The 20,297-nt window shown below is 63.2% G+C and overlaps 1 protein-coding gene across 1 annotated transcript; it reads right to left on the minus strand.

The window, feature by feature from the left end:
• Positions 1-444: 444 nt before the first annotated feature.
• On the minus strand, positions 445-19,614 carry SIGLEC1 (sialic acid binding Ig like lectin 1). Its single transcript, XM_030450917.1, has 22 exons — positions 19,573-19,614; positions 13,420-13,524; positions 12,356-12,471; positions 11,682-11,938; positions 11,095-11,388; positions 10,547-10,810; positions 9,988-10,248; positions 9,065-9,364; positions 8,211-8,453; positions 7,443-7,745; positions 6,776-7,030; positions 5,950-6,243; positions 5,437-5,691; positions 4,929-4,971; positions 3,564-3,826; positions 3,090-3,335; positions 2,530-2,829; positions 2,156-2,410; positions 1,499-1,795; positions 1,038-1,137; positions 855-927; positions 445-565 (listed from the first exon to the last, which is right to left on the minus strand). Exons 1-22 carry the CDS (start codon positions 19,612-19,614, stop codon positions 548-550), a joined length of 4,584 nt encoding a protein of 1,527 aa, XP_030306777.1. The 3' UTR covers positions 445-547.
• Positions 19,615-20,297: the final 683 nt, after the last annotated feature.

Raw genomic sequence — 20,297 nt, forward strand, 5'->3', positions numbered from 1 at the left:
CAAGCAGAGTCCCCCCATCGCCCCCAGCCCCAGCTTCCTCTCCTTGCCCCCTGCCTCTTCCCAGGCACCAAGGGGACACGTGTGGCCTGGGGACACTTGTGTCCTCCCATCCAAGGGGCTGATGAGACAGACAGATGGAAAAGGGGGTGCTGTGCCCATGAAGTGTCCCCAGGCATCGTGTCCCCATCCCATCTCCAGCCATCGCTCCAGGGGGGCTGCAGAATGTTCCCAGTTTTAGGAAATAACAGTGAGTGGGGAGGGGACCCCACGCAGACACCAGGGGGACCCCAGGTGACCCCTGCACCATCCCCACCCTTCTCCGAGCAGGGTGAGAAGCCCCTTCCCAGCTCAGCCCACCTGCCTGGCTCCAGGTTTATTCCCAGGAAGAGGAAGGACACACAAGGAGGTCCCAGCACACTCAGCACCCCGGGGTGGTGGCTTCAGTGGGGGACAGGAGGATGGTGACAGTGGAGGGGTTGTTCCCAGGCTCACACCCCCACCGAATGGTTTTTTTTGATCCATCCAGGATGGGGCTGTGCTGGAAGGCTCAGGCAGCTCCATCCACCTGGAAAAGGTTGAGGTTGGGGTTGGCATCTCCCGGAGGGGTCAGCACCCACGTATGGTGTGAATCCCTCCGGGATGAGGCTCTGGCTGCTCCTCCTTCCCCTTCCCCAGCTCTGGCAATGACAGCAGTGACAGAGGTGACAGCCAGGCTGGGCCACCCCCTGGGCTGTGTGTGAACCCAGCACACCAGCCCTGAGCACTGAGAGGCTCCCCCCAGCTCAGCGCACCCCTATGGGGTTCTCCCGAGGTGGGGGGTCCTCAAAGATGTCCCCTTCCCCAAAGTCCCTCACCTCTGTCTGCTCCCGTTTGCTCCTCAGCTCCAAGGTGTTCTCAGTGCCGGGCGAGCCCCAAAACTTCCTCATCCTGGAAGATAAGGAGCTGCCACCCCCGCTCCCCACCACCCCCATGGGCCAGCTCAGCTCAGGGGGTCCCTGTCCCCCCCCTCTTGTCCCCATCCCATTTGGGGACATTACCTGGGCCACAGCTTGACAGCCAGGGTGGCCAGGGTGGCCAGGCAGAGGATGGCCATCAGCAGCCCCGCCAGGATGGTGAAGACCCGGAGGTGGGTGAGAGCTGTGGGGAGAGGGGAGCCAGGGCAGACACCCCCCGACCCCTGGCACTGGGGGGGTCAGGGCACACGGGACCCCCGAGGACTCGGGGGTGATGGGGACAACGGGGAGGCGGCTGTGACAATGGGGGGGAACACCACAACCCATGTGTGGGTCAAGGACACACGGGGGCGGGGGGACACTGAGTGGTGCTGGCTGTCCCTCCACGTGTCACCCTCCCTTGCACTAAGAGCTTGGGGGGGGGGATGGCACCCATGTGTCCCCTGCCATGGGGAGGGGACAGGGTCCATAACCCTTTTCCCAGCTCAATCCCCGGGGTGTCCCAGCGCCGGGGGGGGGGTGAGGGGGGTGTCAGCCCCACTCACTGCTCACGTCGAAGTCGGCTCTGGCCGTGGCGTTGCCCAGGGGGTTGCCAGCCACACAGATGTACTCGCCCGAGTCCCCCGGCCCCACCGCCCCCAGCTCCAGGCGCAGGCTGTTGTGGGAGGGGGACACGTGGACTCCCGGGGCTCTGGCGGGGGTCAGGCTGGTGGCCAGGAGGTGACCGCGGTGGTAGAGAGCGATGGTGGCCGGCGGGTGGCTATCAGCCCGGCACAGCAGGATGCCCACCCGCCCGGCACGGTTCTCCAGGAAGGTGCTGATCGACACGTCCCGGGGGGGGTCTGGGGAGGGGGGAAGATGGAACTGGGGGAGGGCTGTGGCGTGGGACCCCCTCACCATGCTAACCAGCCAAGGTCTGCTCGGCCCATCCTTCCCCCAGGCTGGGTGGGCTCTGCTGGGCTCACTGCAACCTCCAACCCTTGGGTTCCCCCCCTGGAGACCCCCGGGTCCAAATCTGATTTTCCAGGGACACCCCCAGGTGGACAACCCCCACACCCCATCCTGAGGTCCTCTGCCCCCACCCCAAAGGGAGAGGAGCAGGAGGGGGGAGGAGGAAGAAATGGAGGAAGGGGATGCACCCGGCTTGGGGGGACCACGGTGGTGCCGGGTGAGCTGTCCCCAGGGGGCTTGGGGACACTCACAGAGCACAGTGAGGCTGAGGGGGGGGGAGGTGGCAGTGCCCCGCCCGCCGCTGGCCCGGCAGTGGTAGGAGCCGGTGTCGGTGCTGGAGACGCGGGTGAGGAGGAGGGAGGCGGAGGGTCCCTCCTGGAGCCATCGGTTGTTCTTGTACCAGGTGTAGTTGGCCTCGTCCCCCACCCAAGGGACAGCCCAGCAGGTGATGGTGACCCTGGTGCCTTCGGGGACTTCTGGCGAGGGCTCAACTGTCACCGTGACGCCTGAGGAGGAGGAGGGGAGACGGGGTGGCACAGGGGAACCCCACCCCACACTCACACATCCCCCCGAGAGGCTCTGGAGAGCCCTGATCTCAGGGGAGAACCCCCAGAGCCCCCCTCACCTGGGGGCTGCAGGTGGAGGGTCTCAGCCACACTGCCCTGGCTGTTGTTGGCCCTGCAGATATAGACCCCCCCCTTCCACCCCCTCGGAGCCCCCAGCCCCACCCGCAGGGTGTTGGGGGTCGCCTGGACAGTAAGGTGGGGGTCGGCCGAGCCGCGGCTGGAGGCCAGGGGGGGTCCCCCGTCCCCCCGGTGCAGGGTAAGCTGGGAGGGGGGGTCGCTGTCGACGGTGCAGAGCAGGAGGGCTCGGTGCCCCCCCCGGGGGTCCAGCAGGGAGGTGAAGGAGAGGTCCTGGGGGGCATCTGCAGGGACAGGGACCGCGGGTCACACAGCCACCACCCCCCGGGAGAGCTGGGGGGGTTGTGGGGTGCGGGAAGGTTTGCTGAATAGCTGGGGGAAGGAGTGAGGGAGCATTTGGGACCCCTCGTACCCCCCTTCATCGCGGTCCTGTCGCGGGATGTCACCAGGTGGCGACATAGACCGTCCTGCCGACCGCTGCCACGGTGACAGGGGGATGCCCTGGACACCCTCCCCAAAAAAACCCACAGCCCCCCTCACTCACAGAGTACCCTGAGGGCGGCGGGGGGAGCTCGGAGCAGCCCCCTCCCCACTTGGCAGCCGTAGACCCCCGCGTCCGTGCGCCGGGTGGCGGGAAGGGCGAGGGAGGGGTCGGGACCCTCCCCCAGCCACTGCCCATCCTTGAACCAGCTGTAGAGGGTCCCCGGGGGGGCACCCGGGGCTCGGCACGTCAGTGTCACCTCTGTCCCCTCTGTCACCTCGGCGGAGGGCCTCATCACCACCCTGACAGCTAGGGACAGCAAGGCGGGGGGGCTGGGGGGTGTCCCATTTTAGGGGAGTGCGATAGTGGGACCCCCTGGGCGGGTGGGACCCCTTGGGTGGGCACCGACCCCACCTCACCCCCTCTGGACCCCCCCAGTGACACTCTGCTCCCCAACAGCAAGACTGATTTGTGCCATGCCCACCCCCCAGCCAGGCCAGGGGGTCCCCAGCCCCTCCTCCCCTTCCCCCCCCTCACCCAGCACACGGAGAGGCAGGGACGCGTGGGTGCTGCCCAGGGGGCTGCTGGCCCGGCACTCGTACTCCCCCTCATCCTCCTGGGATGCCTCCTGGAGCTCCAGCCTCAGGGCGTTGGGTGCTGGGGTGAGGTGGGTGCTCCCCCCGGGGTGGTCACCTCCCGGCGGGGGGCTGGAGGCCACCGGCTGCCCCCCCCTGAGCAGGGTGAGCTGGGACGGGGGGTTGCTGTCCACCGAGCAGAGGAGGATGACTGCGGTCCCATCGCTGCTCTCCTGGAAAGTCTTCAGCTCCAGGTTGCGGGGGGGATCTGCGGGAGGGAAAGGGGAGAAAAGAAGTGTGGGATCAGGAGCATCTTGGGGAGCAGGAATGTCCTCCAGCTCGGGAGCTGCCTCTGTCCTCGGCATCCCCAGGGTCCAAAGCAACACCCAAACCACGTCCCAGTGCCACTCCCTGAGCTCTGGCCTGACCACACCGCTTGGGGCAGCTCCAGCCAGGCCGTGGGATGAGGGGCTTGGAAAACGGGATGCGGGTGTAGGAGGCGGGACACAGGAGGTGGGATAGAGGGGGGGATGGATGGATGGATGGATGGATGGATGGGAGGGAGGGCGGTATGAAGGGCTGAAGGGACGGGTGGGCGGGTGCCAGGGACCCCCCCAGAGGGTGTGAATCCCCCCCACGGGGACTCACAGAGGACGCTGAGGGTGGTGGGGGCGGAGCTGCGGGTCCGGGCCGGGGTCCTCACCGCGCAGTGATAGGAAGCGGCATCGGCGGCAGCAACGCTGGGGAGGGGGAGCACGGGGCTGGGGGTGGTGCTGATCCAGACCCTGTTCCTGTACCAGCTGTAGCTCAGCACCTCCTCGGCACCGCTGGCCACCGAGCAGGTCAGGGTGACGTTGTCACCTTCCCGGACATCGGGGGACGGGGAGATCCAGAGCCTGGTCGCTGGGGTGGGAGAGGAAGGAAGGGACGGTCAGGTGGCGATGGAGGGCGGTGGGACCCTGCCCGTCCCCTGCCTGTCCCCATCCCAGCCCTGCCCTCGCTCACCGCCTGCCGTGAAGGTTCCGTGGGTGCTGGCGTTGCCGTGGGGGTTGTGGGCGGTGCAGAGGTACCCACCCTCATCCTCCAGCAGGACAGGGCTGACAGTGACCCGCAGGGCGTTGGTGGCCAAGGTGACACCAAGCCGAGGTGGGGCAGGGGGCTGGGGCAGTGCCGTGGTGGCCACCAGCACCTGGTCCTTGAAGAGAGACAACTGGGCCGGGGGGCTGCTGTCCACTGAGCACTGCAGGACACCCCGAGTCCCCTCGGGGGGCTCCACAAAGAAAGTCAACTCTGGGGGCCGGGGGGGGTCTGTAGGGGACAGTGTGACACCAAGGGTAAGGCAGAGCTGGAGACCCTGAGGGATGGGTGGCCTGGCCCCAGGTCCAGCCTGGAGTGCTCCTGTTCCCCCTGGGTCTGGGTTCTATCACCCTTCAAATCCTCATTGCACACCATCCCACCCCACCCCATCCCATCCCATCCCATCCCACCCCACCCCATCCCATCCCATCCCATCCCATCCCATCCCATCCCATCCCATCCCACCCCATCCCATCCCATCCCACCCCACCCCATCCCACCCATCCCATCCCATCCCACCCCACCCCATCCCACCCCATCCCATCCCATCCCACCCCACCCCATCCCACCCCATCCCATCCCACCCCACCCCATCCCACCCCATCCATCCCATCCCACCCCATCCCACCCCACCCCATCCCATCCCATCCCATCCCATCCCACCCCACCCCATCCCATCCCATCCCACCCCACCCCACCCCACCCCACCCCATCCCATCCCACTCCCCCGCCTCCATTCCCAGGAGATTCCAGCTCACAGGAGACTCCCAGGGTGACAGCTGGGGACAGGCTGGTCCCTGCAGGACCATGGGCCCGGCACTGGTAGGCGCCAGCAGCGGTGCTGGAGATGTGGGGCAGGGCCAGGATGTTCTCCCAGCTCTGCCAGACCCAGTGGCTGTTCCGGTACCAGGTGTAGTTGGTGCCACCCTGTGTCCCCTCGGCCACCTGGCACGTCAGTGTGACATCATCTCCTTCCAGCACCTCCACCGATGGTGACACCAGGACCCGGGCAGCTGGGACACAGAGAGATGATGGCACCAGCTCAGAGGGGTGGCCCTGGCTCCCCTGGGGACACCTCCATGGGTCTGGGCACGCTTGGATCTACTAGCCCCAGAAGTGAATTCCCAACAAAAATGGGATTTTACTCTAGGATTCCTGCTCATCCACCAGGTAACTCAGCTGCTGCCTTGCTCCAGGACCCTCTCCCTTCCCCACCACCCACTTCCACCATCACCCAGACCCTCTCCCCCCCAGTTGCCACCACCACCCACCTGGCACACGGAAGAACAGGCGTTGTGTCGCCGTGCCATGTGCGTTGGTGGCCGTGCAGCTGTAGCTGCCTTCGTCTGCTGGGGTCACCTCCCTCAGCTCCACCCTGAGGGTGTTGGGGACAGCCGTGATGCTGACCCTTGGGCCTGTCCCCATGGTGCTGGTGGCCACCAGCTCCTCGCCCCGGTGCAAGGCTAGCTGGGCGGGAGGGTTGCTTGCCACTGAGCACTGGAAGATGGCCAAGTGGCCACTCTCTGTCTCCAGGAAGGACGTCAGGAGAGGGTCTCGGGGGGGGTCTGTGGGAAGAGGGAATGAGAGAGCAGGGGGAGAAGGAGGAGGAGGACGAGGACAAGGAGGATGGCCATACAGAGGCCCTCGAATGAAACCAAACTTTATCCATCCCTGCCAGCTGACAGGATGGGCTGAAGGGACCCCAGAGCTCCCCCAGTGCCACCTCTGCCATGGTCAGGGACACCTCCCACAGCACAGGTGCTCCAAGCCCCATCCAACCTTCAACACTGCCAGGGATGGGGCAGCCACAGCTTCTGGGGGCACCCTGGGGCTCAGCACCCTCACACCAAACAATTTCTCCCTCCCTACCCAAGATCTCCTCTCCATCTCCCCTCTTGCAGCTGGAAACCCTTCCCCCTCATCCCATCCCTCCAGGCCCTTGTCCCAAGTCCCTCCCCAGCTTTCCTGGAGCCCCTTCAGGCACTGGAAGGTGCTCTGAGGTCTCCCTGGAGCTTTTCTCCTCTCCAGACTGACCAACAGAAGCCACAATACCCATGGGTGAGCCCCAGAGCCCCTCCTGCAGCACCCCCTACGTACAGAGCACATCCAGGGTGATGCTGGGGGAGCTGCGGGTGGTGCTGGGGGTGCTGGCCCTGCAGTGGTAGAGCCCTGCGTCCTCCCTGGACACTGCCTGGAACACCAGGGTGGTGGCTGAGCCCCGGGCCAGCTGGTGCCCGTTGTGGTACCAGGTGATGTTGGGCAGCACCGGGGCCTGGCTGTGCAGCCAGCAGCTCAGGTTGGCCACTTGGCCCTCCAGGACCTGGCTGGACGGAGCCACGGAGATTCCAGCAGCTGCAGGCAGGAGGCAAAGGTCAGCTTGGCCATGATGGCCACTGTCACCTCAGCTGGGCTATCAACCCCTTCCCGAGGCCAGCTGGCTGGTGAGGGGCTTTGTGGCTATTCCAGGAGAAGGTGAGGAGGCAGCAGCCTCCCCGTGGCCTCACCAGCCCTGGGATGATGGAGCCCGTGGGCAGGGATGGGCAATGGGTCCCCAGTGGATCCCCACCAGGAGTTGGAGCTCTTGCCGTGGTCATGGGGGAACCCCCCAAACCCACCAGAGGCATCCTGGAGCTGCCCCCACTTTAACCCCACTCTCCCCCCCTCTCTGGGGACAGACACTGGGTGAGCTTGCCTCCTTCCCTGGCATCCCCTGTCCCGGGGATTCCCAAGGCTGTGGGGTTGGGAATGGCCACCCCAGACTCACTCTCAGCTCTGAGGTCCAAGGAGGAGCTGGCACTGCCCTGTGGGTTCCCAGCCTGGCACACGTAGGTCCCCTCATCCTCCAGCACCACCTCCTGGATCTCCAGCTTCAGGCTGTTGTAGGACCAGCTGACCTGGAGCCTGGGGCTGGGGGCTGGGGAGCAGCCCCCCGTGCAGGCGATGATGGCTTCTCCTCTCCAGAGGGTGAGGTTGGCCTCGGGGTCACTCTCAGCCGTGCAGTGGATGATGCCCAAGCGCCCACCCTGGGTCTCCAGGAAATAGCTCAGCACTGGTGGCCTGGGTGGGACTGCAGGGAGAAGACTCCTCTGGTGAGAACATTATGGATCCCTGCGGCCAGGAGGACCCCAGGATCCCAACACTGCCAGGGATGGGGCAGCCACAGCTTCTCTGGGCAACCTGGGCAACCTCAGCACCCTCACCCCAAAGAATTTCTTCTTAACATCTCCTCCATCTCCCCTCTTGCAGCTGGAAACCCTTCCCCCTCATCCCATCCCTCCAGGCCCCAGGACAGTGGCACAGGATAGATGGGATTTAACATCACAGGACACTTGGGAACTCTGAGAATTTGGGGATTTCTCCAAATTTCCCCTCCCCAGCTTCTCCTGCAGAGGGAATTCCACATTTCTGCCCAGGAGCTCCTTGGCAGGGATGGAGGACACCTGGGGGAGGAGGGGAGCAGCAGAGGGGCTTTCCCAGCAGGACCACCCACCCCAGAGGCAGGACAGCCCTGGTTGTCCCCAGCAGCACTCACAGAGGACACGGAGGGGCACAGGGATGGAGATGTCACTGCTGTTGCTGCTCCGGCACTGGAAGGCTCCGGCGTCCCGGGGGTGGATGGAGGGGAAGTGCAGGGTGGGGGTGTGGGTGTCCCGCAGCCATTTGCTGTTCCGGTACCAGGTGTAGAGGGTCCCCAAGCCCCCCACCCCCAGGCAGCTCAGGGTGACGTCTGCTCCCTCCTGCACCTCCGCCGAGGGCTGGACCAGGAGCTCTGTGGCTGGGGGCAGGGTGGGAGAGGGGAATCATGGATAAAAACCTCTGCCACAAAGAGAATCAGAGCAGCACCCCATGGCTGGGCCTCGAAACCACCTGGGAGGTCCTGGAGTAACCCAGTAACCCAGCACTGCCAGGGCCACCACAACCCAGGTGGGCTAGAGGCATCTTGGCCAACTTGAGATGGAGCCCAACCACCTCTGGGCCACCCAGATCGGGTTTATTTTATTTTTCTGAGCCCTGAGGCTCATTTTTGGTTTCCTTGAACCATCCTAAGGGGTTTCTTCTGGAACATGTATTTGGGGGGTTCCCTCTCCTCCTTTTCCATGGCTGCTGCCTCTGTCACCTCCAACCAAGGCTGGGGGAGCCGTGGGCTGCAGAGCGTTGGAGGTGGGAGCAGGAGGAGCCAGACCCCACTGTGAGCCCAGCTCCTGGTCCTGGTGGGGACAGGAAGGACCAGGCTGGAGGAGCATCAGCTCCAGCTCTGCAGGAGGCACTGCCAACCCAGACATCGATGCCCCCTGGGGACACACGGGCTCTGCAGGGCTGCGTGGCCACCTCAAAATCCTCCCCGATAGCCCCAGGGGGGCCGAGGTGCAGGAGCTGGGGACTCACCACGGATGACGAAGCCCTTGGTGGCAGTGGCGTTGCCGTGGGTGTTGGTGGCCATGCAGTGGTAGTCACCCCCGTCCTGTGGCCCCACGCCACGGATCTCCACCCGCAGAGCGTTGTGGCTGGTGGTGACGCTCACCCGCTGGCCTGGGGCCACCTGCCAGCCACTGGTGGCCAGCAAGGTGCCACGGTGGTAAAGGGCCATGGTGGCCACGGGGTGGCTGTCCACGGCACAGTGGATGATGGCCACCCTGCCACCCTGTGTCTCCTGGAAGAGGGTGAGGGTGGGGGTCCGGGGGGGGTCTGTGGGAGGGAGGAGAGGACACTTCAGCTGAGGAGGTGCTGGTGGTGCAGCCCATGTCTGCAGGAGGGACACTGGAGGGTCCCTGTCCCCCACTGAGCTGTCACTGGCTCCGGGGCTTGGAGCCTCCCACCAGTTCCTGGGGTGCAGCAGCTCTGTGGAGGAGTGGGAGAGGCTGCCACGGATGGAGAGGTCCCCACTGCCACAGATCCCACCTAACAGGACCTGAAATGTCCAGGTGCCTCATCACCTGGAACTGCTGCATTTACAGCCACTTAGAACTCACCCATCACACTGGTTTGGTTGGAAAAACCTTTTAGGATCATGGAGTTCAACCCTTCCCCCAGCACTGCCAAAGCCACCACCACCCTGTGTCCCTCAGCACCACATCTCCAGGGCTCTGAAACCCCTCCAGGGATGATGGGGACTCCTGGGCCAGGGCCTGACACCCCTTTAGGAGAAGCTCCTCTTTCCCCCAGGCACTTTCCACCTGCCCAAGCTTAGGACCTGGCCCTCGTCCTTGTTGAACACCAGACAGCTGTCCTCAGCCCATGGATCCCGACTGCCCAGACCCCCAACCATCCCCCCACTCCTGCCCAGGAGGGCTGAGCCCCCCAGCACTCACAGGCCACGCTGAGGCTGATGCTGTGGGACATGTCCCTGTCACTGCCTTGGGCAGAGGTCACCTCGCAGGAGTAGGATCCGGCGTCACTGGCAGCGATGTGTGGGAAGCGGAGGGTGTGAGTGAGAGCCTCCCCCAGCCAGACCCCGTTCTTGTACCAGGTGTAGTTGAAGGTCTGTCCCTCCCTGCCGGGGACGTTGCAGGACAAGGTGGTGGCCGTCCCCTCCTGCACCTCAGCCGCGGGGCTCACCGAGATCTCTGCAGCTGCCCAGGATGGGAATGGGATGAAGATGGTCTCCCAGGCAGGAGAAATCAGGTTTCCCCTCAACCTGCCCTTCTCCAGGCTGAACCCCCCCAGCTCTCTCAGCCTGGCTCCTCAGCTCCCTCCCAGCAGCTCCAGGGCCTCCTCTGGACCTGCTCCATCAGTTCCATCTCCTTCTGCTGCTGGGGACCCCTGGATCTCCAGCCAGACCCAGCCACCTCCCCGCCAGCCCTCACCCACCCCCCTGGCTGACCTCCATCCCTCTGCCAGGGACCCTCCAGCGATGCCCTGGGCACTTACAGAAGATGTAGAGGGTGACAGCGGGTGCCGTGCCAGTCCCCACGGCGTTCTGGGCTTCACAGTGGTACTGCCCATAGTCTTCGTGGCCCACGTCCCGCAGGGTCAGGACCTGCTGGCTGCCCAGGGACACCCCATCCTTGTACCAGCTGTACCCCAAGACCTGGGGGTAGCTGCTGCTCACCTGACAGGTGAGGGACACCGTGTCCCCCTCCTGGATGTGCTGTGTCGAGGGGGTGACCGACACCCGGGTGTCCTTCGGGGAGTCTGGGGGGGACAGATGGACACGGGTGGGCAGGACCCACCAGATGCTGCCACCATCCCACCCGTCCTGGGGTTGGTACGGGAGGGTCAGGAAAAGGGGAGCTGGGAATGGGGGCAAAGCTGCCACAGCAGAGGGGGGGGGCCAGGAGGTGGCCACCAGAGGTGGTCATGGAACTGATGCTCACTCTGGCCATGGGGAGGAAGAGCAGAGGGAGGAGGAAGCAAGAGGACCCCAGGTTTTGGCAAAGGACACCAGGAGGGAGGTGGTGCAGAGCTGCCCCACGTACGTCTCACCCGCAGGACAACCTCCCTGGTTGCCTTCCTGGAGTTGTAAGAAAGTTCACAGAGCAGCTTTTTGGAGTGGTCCTTCCAGGAGAAGGAGGTGGTGAGGTTCAGGTGGTGGCCAACCCCATTCGTGTCCAACTGGACCTCACTGGACACCCTTGAGACCTCTGGGTCGTGGCCCACCCAGCGCAGGGAGAAGGAGTCTGGGCAGAAGTAGGGGGTGAAGCACTCCAAGGTGGATGTTTGTCCCTCCGTGTACTCCTGGCTGGCACTGACCCTCGGCTCCTCCATGGTGTCTGGAGAGAGTGGGAGAGGGGAGATGGAGAGGAGATCTTGGGGAGAAATTCAGGGAGGGTGCTGAGCCCCAGGTTGCCCCCAGAAGCTGTGGCTGCCCCATCCCTGGCAGTGCTGAAGGCTGGATGGGGCTGGGAGCACCCTGGGCTGTGGGAGGGGTCCCTGACCATGGCAGGGGTGGCACTGGGGGGCTTTGAGCTCCCTCCACCCCAAACCATCCTGGGATTCTCTGATTTGCTGATGTCCATGGGGGGTGGGCAGGGCTGGGATGTGGGGGTCTCAGCTCTGTACCCACCTGAGACCCTCAGCACCACGTCCCTCTCTGCTGACCAGCGGTCCTCCTCGAGGATCTCGAAGCGGAACCTGTAGGGCCCGCTGTCCTCCGGTGTCACCCCGCTCAGCATCAGGCTGCATTTCCTGGCAGAGGGCTGTCCCACCAGGCTGGCACGTCCCGAGAAGTGGGCATCCACATTCTCGCCCCCCGAGTGGTAGACCAGGGTCTTCTGTCCCTCATAATCCTTGTACCAGATGGCCAGGATGCCTCTGGTGGCCCTGACGGTGGAGGGGTAGCTCAGGGTGCAGGGGATGACCAGGCAGGAGGTGCTGAGACCCTGCACAGACTCGGGGTAGAGCACCCCCCAGGAGCCCTGGGCTGTGTGGGAGGGCAGAGGGCTCAGGGGGGGGACATGCCATCCCCATCCCAGATCCCAACCCCATGGGGAAGGGGACAAGTGGCCACTGCCAGCTGACCCCCGGGCACTGCCCCTGCACTGCTGGTTCCTCACCAGGAACCTCTGGTGTCCCCCAAGTCCCCCCAGAGCTGTTCCATGGAGAGCTGGGACCACCCTGGGGGACCCCATGGCTTGTCCTGCCTGTCCCCCGGGCACGGGCCATTCCCTTCCCACTCCCACCCCTCCTGGTGACAATGGGGACACCCAGCTGGGGCTGGAGACACGGGTGGCACCATACCTGGTGGGACAAGGCTGGCCAGGAGGACAAGCCAGCAGGAGAGGTGCATGGCAGCCCCTGGGTGCTGCTGGGGGTCCCTGGGGTGTCCCCAAGGTCGGTGCTGGGCAGAGGGGACCCTGGCAAGGAGAAGCAGTGGGAGATGTCCCAAGCAAGGCTCCACGGGATGGATCCTGAGTGGGGGTGAAGGGGGGCACCCTGGACACTTCCAGGAGGTTTAAAGAGCAGAGCCTGGAGGTGGAAAAGGAAAAGGAAAAGGAAAAGGAAAAGGAAAGGAAAGGAAAGGAAAGGAAAGGAAAGGAAAGGAAAGGAAAGGAAAGGAAAGGAAAGGAAAGGAAAGGAAAGGAAAGGAAAGGAAAGGAAAGGAAAGGAAAGGAAAGGAAAGGAAAGGAAAGGAAAGGAAAGGAAAGGAAAGGAAAGGAAAGGAAAGGAAAAACTCTATTCTGCACTAAGTCAGCTTTTTGTTTCTGGCTGATTTTCCCCGATGGGTTCATTTCCACTCGCAGCTCTGTCCCTCAGAGGCTCAGCCCCCTCCTCCCAGCCCCGTTCCGCCCCCTCCTCCATTCCCCAGCACCTGATTTGTTTGGGTTTGGATTTTTTTTCCCCACATCTGCTTTGAGTTTGCTGTGCGCAGGGATGCGGGGAGGGCGGGACTGGGACCCCAAAGCTTCCCCCGGGACCGAGACAAGAGCCGAAACGGCACCGGGATCCCGGGAAGGGGAACCGGGGGGCAGAGGAGGGAGGAACCGCGGGCTCAGCCCCGGACCCTTCCCACCCCCACTACCGGTTTCGTTTCTTCTGCCCCATCGCCTGGTTTCGGTTTCTGGGCCTCGAAGGGACCCTCGGGGCAGGATGGGGACCCCCAGGGTAGGACAAGGACCCTCAGGGCAGGACGGGGACACTGCAGTGGTTGGGGGACACAGCAGGTGCTGGTGGGACCTTGCTGCCTCTCAGCATCACCAAATTAACCCATTTGTGAAGATTTCTCCCCAAACCCCCTGTGCCCCCCCACACGCACTGGAGCTGGGCAAGAGCATTTTGGTGTCAAACGGGGGAAAGGGAACTACCTGGGGTTGTCCCGGGTCCTCTGCACCCACGGCCACGTTCCAGCTGCCCCACCTCAGCTGCCACCAGGGCCAGGCAGCAAATTCCCCACGAGGGTCCAGGGAGAACTGAGGAGGTCACAAATTTCATCAGGCTTTGAAGAAAATGAACCTGTTGGTGCCAAACTGGGGAGACTGGAGCTGAGTGTGGAGAGGGGAAGCATCTGGGGCTGCTTCCTTTGGACTCCACCACATCCCAACCCAGAGGGTGATGGAGATGGGGACCAGGGGAGCACCCCAAGGGGTGAGGGATGCTCAAGCCAGTGGGTGGGGGTCTGGTGTGTCCCCAGCTCCAAACTCAGCCCTGAGCCTGGGCCCCCAACCTGGAGGTACCTGGGAGGCTTCCCTGGGCCCAGCAGAATTCAGGTGAGGCTCAACCCCCTGAGATGCTCTCACTGCTGGTATCCCTCACCCCCACACCCCTCACCCCACAAGCCACACCATGGACCACCCCGCAGCCCCCCCAGTGCATCCCAGCCCCACGGGGTGACCCCCAGGGCTGGTCCCCAGGTGTCCCCATCCCAGGGACCGGTGACATTACCTGGGAATGCCAGGACGGGGTCCCCAGCCCTGATGTCCCTGGAGGGAGTCGTGGTCCCCACTGTCCCAGCAGTGGTTTTTATCTGGTGGGGGCTGGGGGGGTGAGTGGGGAGCCCCAACCCGTGGCCACTTCCCTGTTTGGGTCTTGGTCCTGCTTTTCGGAAGTGGTTTGAGATCTTCTGGCACTGTCAGCTATTTCTCTCTTTTCCTGATTTGGGGAAGTTTGGGGTTCCCACAGGAGGTTTTTGCAGCCCCCTGCTGGGACCCCCCCTGCCCAGAGCTGTGGAGCCAGGAGACCCAGTGCAGGAGCCTGTGGGGACAGCAATGTCCCCAAGTCCTCCCTGGGCCATCCTGTCACCCCCAGACTCCATCCTGGCTGCTAACTGGGAGAGGTTTCACTGCAGCATTTCCAAAGGGAGGAGAGGACCCTCAGAGCCCCACCAAAGGGGGGTCCTGGCTGGGCACCAAGGACCAGGGACCACCTGGCCAAGCCCACGGGGGTTGCACTGGGGCATCATCCATTTGGGTTTTCAAGAAGAACCTAAATGAGGAGCAACCCAGAGCAAAGTGACCCCTCTGGGCTCTGGCTGGTTTGGGGACATGACCCGAATGCTGCCTCTGCCATGGGCGCCTGGTCCTAAAATAAAGAGACTGTGGTGGTGGCCTGGGTGAGGCTGGCACTGCCTGACCCCAGGTACGTGGGCTTGGGACTGTGGGAACCCCCCCGAAGGACCCAGTGCAATGTCCCCAGGTCCTCTCCCCAGCTGTGCCCTGGTGAATGCCAAGTCAGCAGGACAGGGTGGGAAATGGGTCCCAGAGGCATCTGGGCTCCAGCTGGTGGGTGCCAGGGCTTCTGCAAAGGGCTGGGGTGCCCATCTGGTCCCGAGGAGGCACAGCTTGACCTTCCTCAGCCTCCACTTCCCTTTCCGACCCTCTGGCAGGAGCAGATGCACAGCCCAGTGCTGGGCACTGCTGTCCCCACTCCTGATTTGGGTGCTGCTGGGTCTGGATGTGACCCCCCCACCCTCCAGGGACCCTCTCAGAGCCTGGTCCTGCACGGATGGGGTGGGATTCTCCTGCTGGGGGTCTCGGGCAGGATGGAGGCAGAGCTGGGGAGCTCTTCTCTGCCCTGGTGCCTGAGATGGTGGCTCCTGACAAAGGGACACAGAGAGGGGGGAGTCGGGCTCTGCTCCCCAGGAACAGGGGATGGGACAAGAGGAACTTTGGGCACAACTCAAGTTGTGCCAGGGGAGGTTTAGGTTGGAGCTGGGGAACAATTTCTCCCTGGAAAGGGTTGTCAGGGCCTGGCCCAGGCTGCCCAGGGCAGGGCTGGAGTCCCCATCATCCCTGGAGGGGTTTCAGAGCCTGGGGGTGTGGGGATGAGGGACATGGGGTGGGGGTGGCCTTGGGGGCTTTTCCTCCCAAAACCATTCCATGATTTCCCTGATCACTCACAGATTGCACCCCCCCTGCCCCCCACCCAGCCAAGCTGCAGGGACCTGCGGGTGTTCCCAGGTGGGTGACACCAGCTGAGTGTCCCCAGGAGCTGGATCACACCGAGCTGCCTGCTCCCCCCCGGGCACAGCCACATCCCAGTTCCTCTTTCCAGGTCCCAAGACAGAGTCCTGCAGGGTGGTGGCCACCAGCAAAGGGGAACCTTCTGGGGCAGCTGGAAGAGATGAAGGCGAGGAGAGAAATCAGTGAAAGTGCAACAGGACAACCAAGGCCCTGCCCTGCACCCAGCCTGGGGACAAGCAGTGTCTTGGGGACAAAGCTCCCCATGAGTCCAGCTGCATTTTCATGGAATTACAGCGTGGTTTGGGATGGAGCTCAGAGCTCCCCCAGTGCCCCCCCTGCCATGGTCAGGGACACCTCCCACAGCCCAGGGTGCTCCAAGCCCCATCCAACCTTCAACACTGCCAGGGATGGGGCAGCCACAGCTTCTGGGGGCACCCTGGGGCTCAGCACCCTCACCCCAAAGAATTTCTCCCTCCCTGCCCAAGATCTCATCTCCATCTCCCCTCTCCCAGCTCCAAACCCTTCCCCCTCATCCCATCCCTCCAGGCCCTTGTCCCAAGTCCCTCCCCAGCTTTCCTGGAGCCCCTCCAGGCACTGGAAGGTGCTCTGAGGTCTCCCTGGAGCTTTTCTCCTCTCCTTGGCCACCACCCCAGGAGATGTGGGGAGGGGTGGGGGGTGTGGAGGCTCTGGGAGGAGTGGGAGGAATGTGGGCTGGGGGGTGGGAGCCACCGGAGCATCCCAGGAATCTGGGGTGTGGGAGAGGAGAGCACGGGAGGGAAAAGCTGAACAGAGATCAGCCCTTTCCTACCCCACCCCCCGCATGACTGGACCCCCAAAATGTTGCTGAGAATGGGGGAGAAATGCCCCCCAAAAAACACCACAAACCAAACCAAAACCTGAGTGGGTCTGTGGATGGAAGGGGGGAGGAGGGAGGGGATCAAATAATTTATACGAGCAAATTCAATAAATAACCCGGGGAACAGCAGCCAAGCCCGGCGACACCTCCCTGGTGACATGGGGACACCGCGCCGGGAGCTGCCACCTGAGTCAACACAGAGCTTTGCCCTGGGGGGGTCGGGAAGCGCTGGGGGAAAATCCTGGGGGGATACAAGGGCTGGGGCAGCCCCCAGACCCTTTTTCCTCCCTGCTCGAAGTCAAAAGCTGGGGACCCCCTCATGGGGTGGCCCAGAGGGGGGGGACACCCCCGCATTGCACCGAGGACACACACCCCACCCCCCCAGTTTGCTCCGGCCAACATCTGGATTCCTTCGTGCTGGAATGTGCTGGGGGTGCCGGGGGGGTGGGCAGTTGTTTAACCCCTCCCCAAAGACCCCCCCGTCCCCCGGAGCCTGCTGAGGCTCACAGCCAGGATTCCCACCCTGCCCCCCCAGGGGCCCAGTGCCCCCCCAGGGTCACCCAGCCCTGGGAACCCGGCCCAGCTGCTCACACTGAAGGAATAAATATTATTTTTGGCAGTGGGGAAGGTGTGAGGCCCCCGGTGTGAGCACCACCCCCCAGCCCCAGCCTGACCACCCCCCAGCCCCAGCCTGACCACCCCCCTGGCCCCAGCCTGACCACCCCCCAGCCCCAGCCTGACCACCCCCCAGCCCCAGCCTGACCACCCCCCAGCCCCAGCCTGACCACCCCCCTGGCCCCAGCTCTGGCCGTGGGATGGGGGGGGCTGAAAAGGGAGGGTGCAGCCCATCTGGGGGATGTCCCAGCCCCCCTGGATCTGGATCTGGGGGTGCTTGTGCTGACCCTAACAGTGTGGGGAGAGAGGAGGAAGCTTGAGGAGGAGAGATGTGGGTCAGGGGCTGGGGTGGGGGAGATGGAGATGGAATGGGATGGGATAGGGTGAGATGGAGTGGAGTGGGGATGGAGATGGGATGAGAATAAATCAGATGGGGTGGGGTAGGATGCAATGAGATGCTCAATGATCTCCAGAGGTTCCTTCCAGCCCCTAACCTTCTGTAACAGCCTGTGAGATGGGATGGGATGGGATGGAGATGATGGGATGGAGATGGGAGCTGCTGGTGGGGTGCAGAGCTGGGGACAAGTGTCCATGAGGCCCAGAGAAAGGTGGGGGGCAGGAGCCAGAGGAGAGGGGAGCTCTGTGGGTGCTGAGCCCAGGGACAGAGCCCTGCAGAGACCCAGCTGAACCCAGCAGCTCCAGAAGGTCCCACCAGTTCCTGGACTGTGGGAGAAGTTTGAGCTGAGCTGTTGCTTGACTGGAAGGAAAGGTTTTGGGTCAGGTTCAACATCTCCAGGAGATTTTAGCGTTCACATATGTAGAAGCAAAATGAGCTTTCAAGTGAAAAATCAATTTCAAATGCACAAATGTGACTTTTAAATTTCAGATCTGCTGGGCTGAAGTGTTTTAAGCATTTCGAGTCACTGATCCCAGACGCTTCATTAGTCCCAGGGTTTGCTGCTACCCCAGACAAGGAAAGGGACTTAAATTATTGCTGTGACACGATGAGCAATAAAGTACAATGAAATGTGATATGACATGGCACCGCTGGCACTTGTGTCCCCCCCCCGCGGGGCAGGGATGGAGCTGGAGAAATGGGCCATGAGATGGGACTGAGATGGGCCAGGAGATGAGGTTTAGATAAGAACACATCATCCCCCAGGGTGTGAAAAGCCAGGGAGGGGCTCGGCCACCCCTGACCCATCCCCGCTGGGATCCTGAGGTTGCTCTTGCCTTCTGGGACACAGAGGCCCAGCTAGATCCATGGTGATGGAAATGGTGATGAGGGTGATGAAGATTGCCTGTGAAGCCGAGAGAGTTGGGGGTGTTCAGCCTGGAGAAGAAAAGAATCCAATGGAGAGACCTCAGAGCACCTTCCAGTGCCTGAAGGGGCTCCAGGAAAGCTGGGGAGGGACTTGGGACAAGGGCCTGGAGGGATGGGATGAGGGGGAAGGGTTTGCAGCTGGGAGAGGGGAGATGGAGAGGAGATCTTGGGCAGGGAGGGAGAAAATCTTTGGGGTGAGGGTGCTGAGCCCCAGGTTGCCCCCAGAAGCTGTGGCTGCCCCATCCCTGGCGGTGCTGAAGGTTGGATGGGGCTTGGAGCACCCTGGGCTGTGGGAGGTGTCCCTGACCATGGCAGGGGTGGCACTGGGGGGGCTTTAAGGTCCCTCCACCCCAACCCATGCCATGATTCCATGATCTGATAATTCCTCCCAAGCTGCCTCAGTTCCCAGGGGGCTGGGGAGGGGGTGCACAGAGGGGGGGCACACACCCAGGGGTTTATTCCCTTCCCAGCCCCGTTCCTCATTCCCCTCCCGGGCGTCCTGTCCTGTCCTGTCCCGGCATTTCCCTGGGTTTGCCTCAATTCCCGGAAAGGGAAAGCGCGACCTCATCCCTTGAGCGGCTGCCAGGGCAGCAAACACGGGCGGGGCCCCCCCGGCCCGGCCCCCCCACCCACCGCTTCCCCTCCACCCTCCGGAACCTGTCCTGGTCCGGGAGGGGGCTGAGACCACCCTGCTCTGGCCACCTTCACCCAGTACAGCCCCACTACAGACCAGTACAACCCCAGTACAGTCCCAGTACAACCAGCACCCAGCAGGACCTGCTCCTGGTCCTGCCCGTAGCTCGGTGTCCCCTGGGACTGTCCTAACAGCCCCCCCAAGCTTTCCCCTCCAGCAGCACAGATCCCCCCCCCCAAAAAAAAACCAAACATCCCCAGAGCAGTTTGGGACCTGCTGGGTGACCCCGCCGGGATCCACTGTACCTGTTCATTTCCTAAATCTTAATTAGTTTTCTGTCTGGCAGGTTTTTTAGGAAGAGCAGCAGCTTCCCCATCCCCCCCCGAGCTGCAGGGCAGGAGCTTCGTGATCTGGGGACAGGATCCCAGAGATCTCAGTGACCTCAAAGATCCAAATGACCCCAATCACCCCAGCGATCCAGATGACCCAATTTATCTCAGTGATTTCAATTATCTCAAAGAGCCAAATAATCACAACCATCCACGTGATCCAAATTATCTCAATGACCCAAACGATCTCATTTATCTCGAAGATCTAAATGGTCTCAGTGGTCCACATGAGCCCAGTTACCTCAGGGACCCAAATGATCTCAGTGATCCCGGTGACCCCCATTATCTCAGTTACCTCAAAGACCCAAACGATTCTAAAGATCCAGATGACCTCAATGATCCCGACGATCTCCTGAAGTGTCTCAGCCCAGGTTGGATGGGGCTTGGAGCACCCTGGGCTGGTGGGAGATGTCCCTGACCATGGCAGGGGGGGGCACTGGGGGAGCTCTGAGCTCCCTTCAACCCAAACCCTTCCATGATCCTGTGATCTCCGTGACCCCAATGATCTGCCCGGGTTTTTGAGTCCTCCACAGTGGGTTTCTTCTTGCCAGGGAGACCTTTGGGAGCCCCAGGAGGAAGCCTCCGACTCTCAGGACCCCCCCGGCACCGCTTCCAGAGCCGGGACCCCCATCTGGAGAGTTCGAGGGGAGGGTCCTGTAGGGATGGGAGAAACGGGGCCCTGAAGTGCAGGGTGGGTGAATGGACAGACAGATGGACAGCCGGGGGGTCAGGGAGCCCTCGGGAGGCAAAGCCGGGCACGGGGCTGTCAGAGGGAGAGAGTGACAAAAACCGGGAGAGAAATGTGTGGTGGGGGAGGACACACCGAGAGAAACCAAATTAACGGGGGGGGCAGCGCCGGGAGAGACGGGGGGGGAATCTCCCCTTCTCCATCAGTATCCCTATCCTCGGATTTCTGGGACCCCGGTCCTTGCCCCCCATCCGCCCGGGCAGCCCGTGGTCCCCTGG

The sequence above is a fragment of the Calypte anna genome, chromosome 4B, assembly GCF_003957555.1.
Source record: "Calypte anna isolate BGI_N300 chromosome 4B, bCalAnn1_v1.p, whole genome shotgun sequence".
NCBI classification, from domain to species: domain Eukaryota; kingdom Metazoa; phylum Chordata; class Aves; order Apodiformes; family Trochilidae; genus Calypte; species Calypte anna.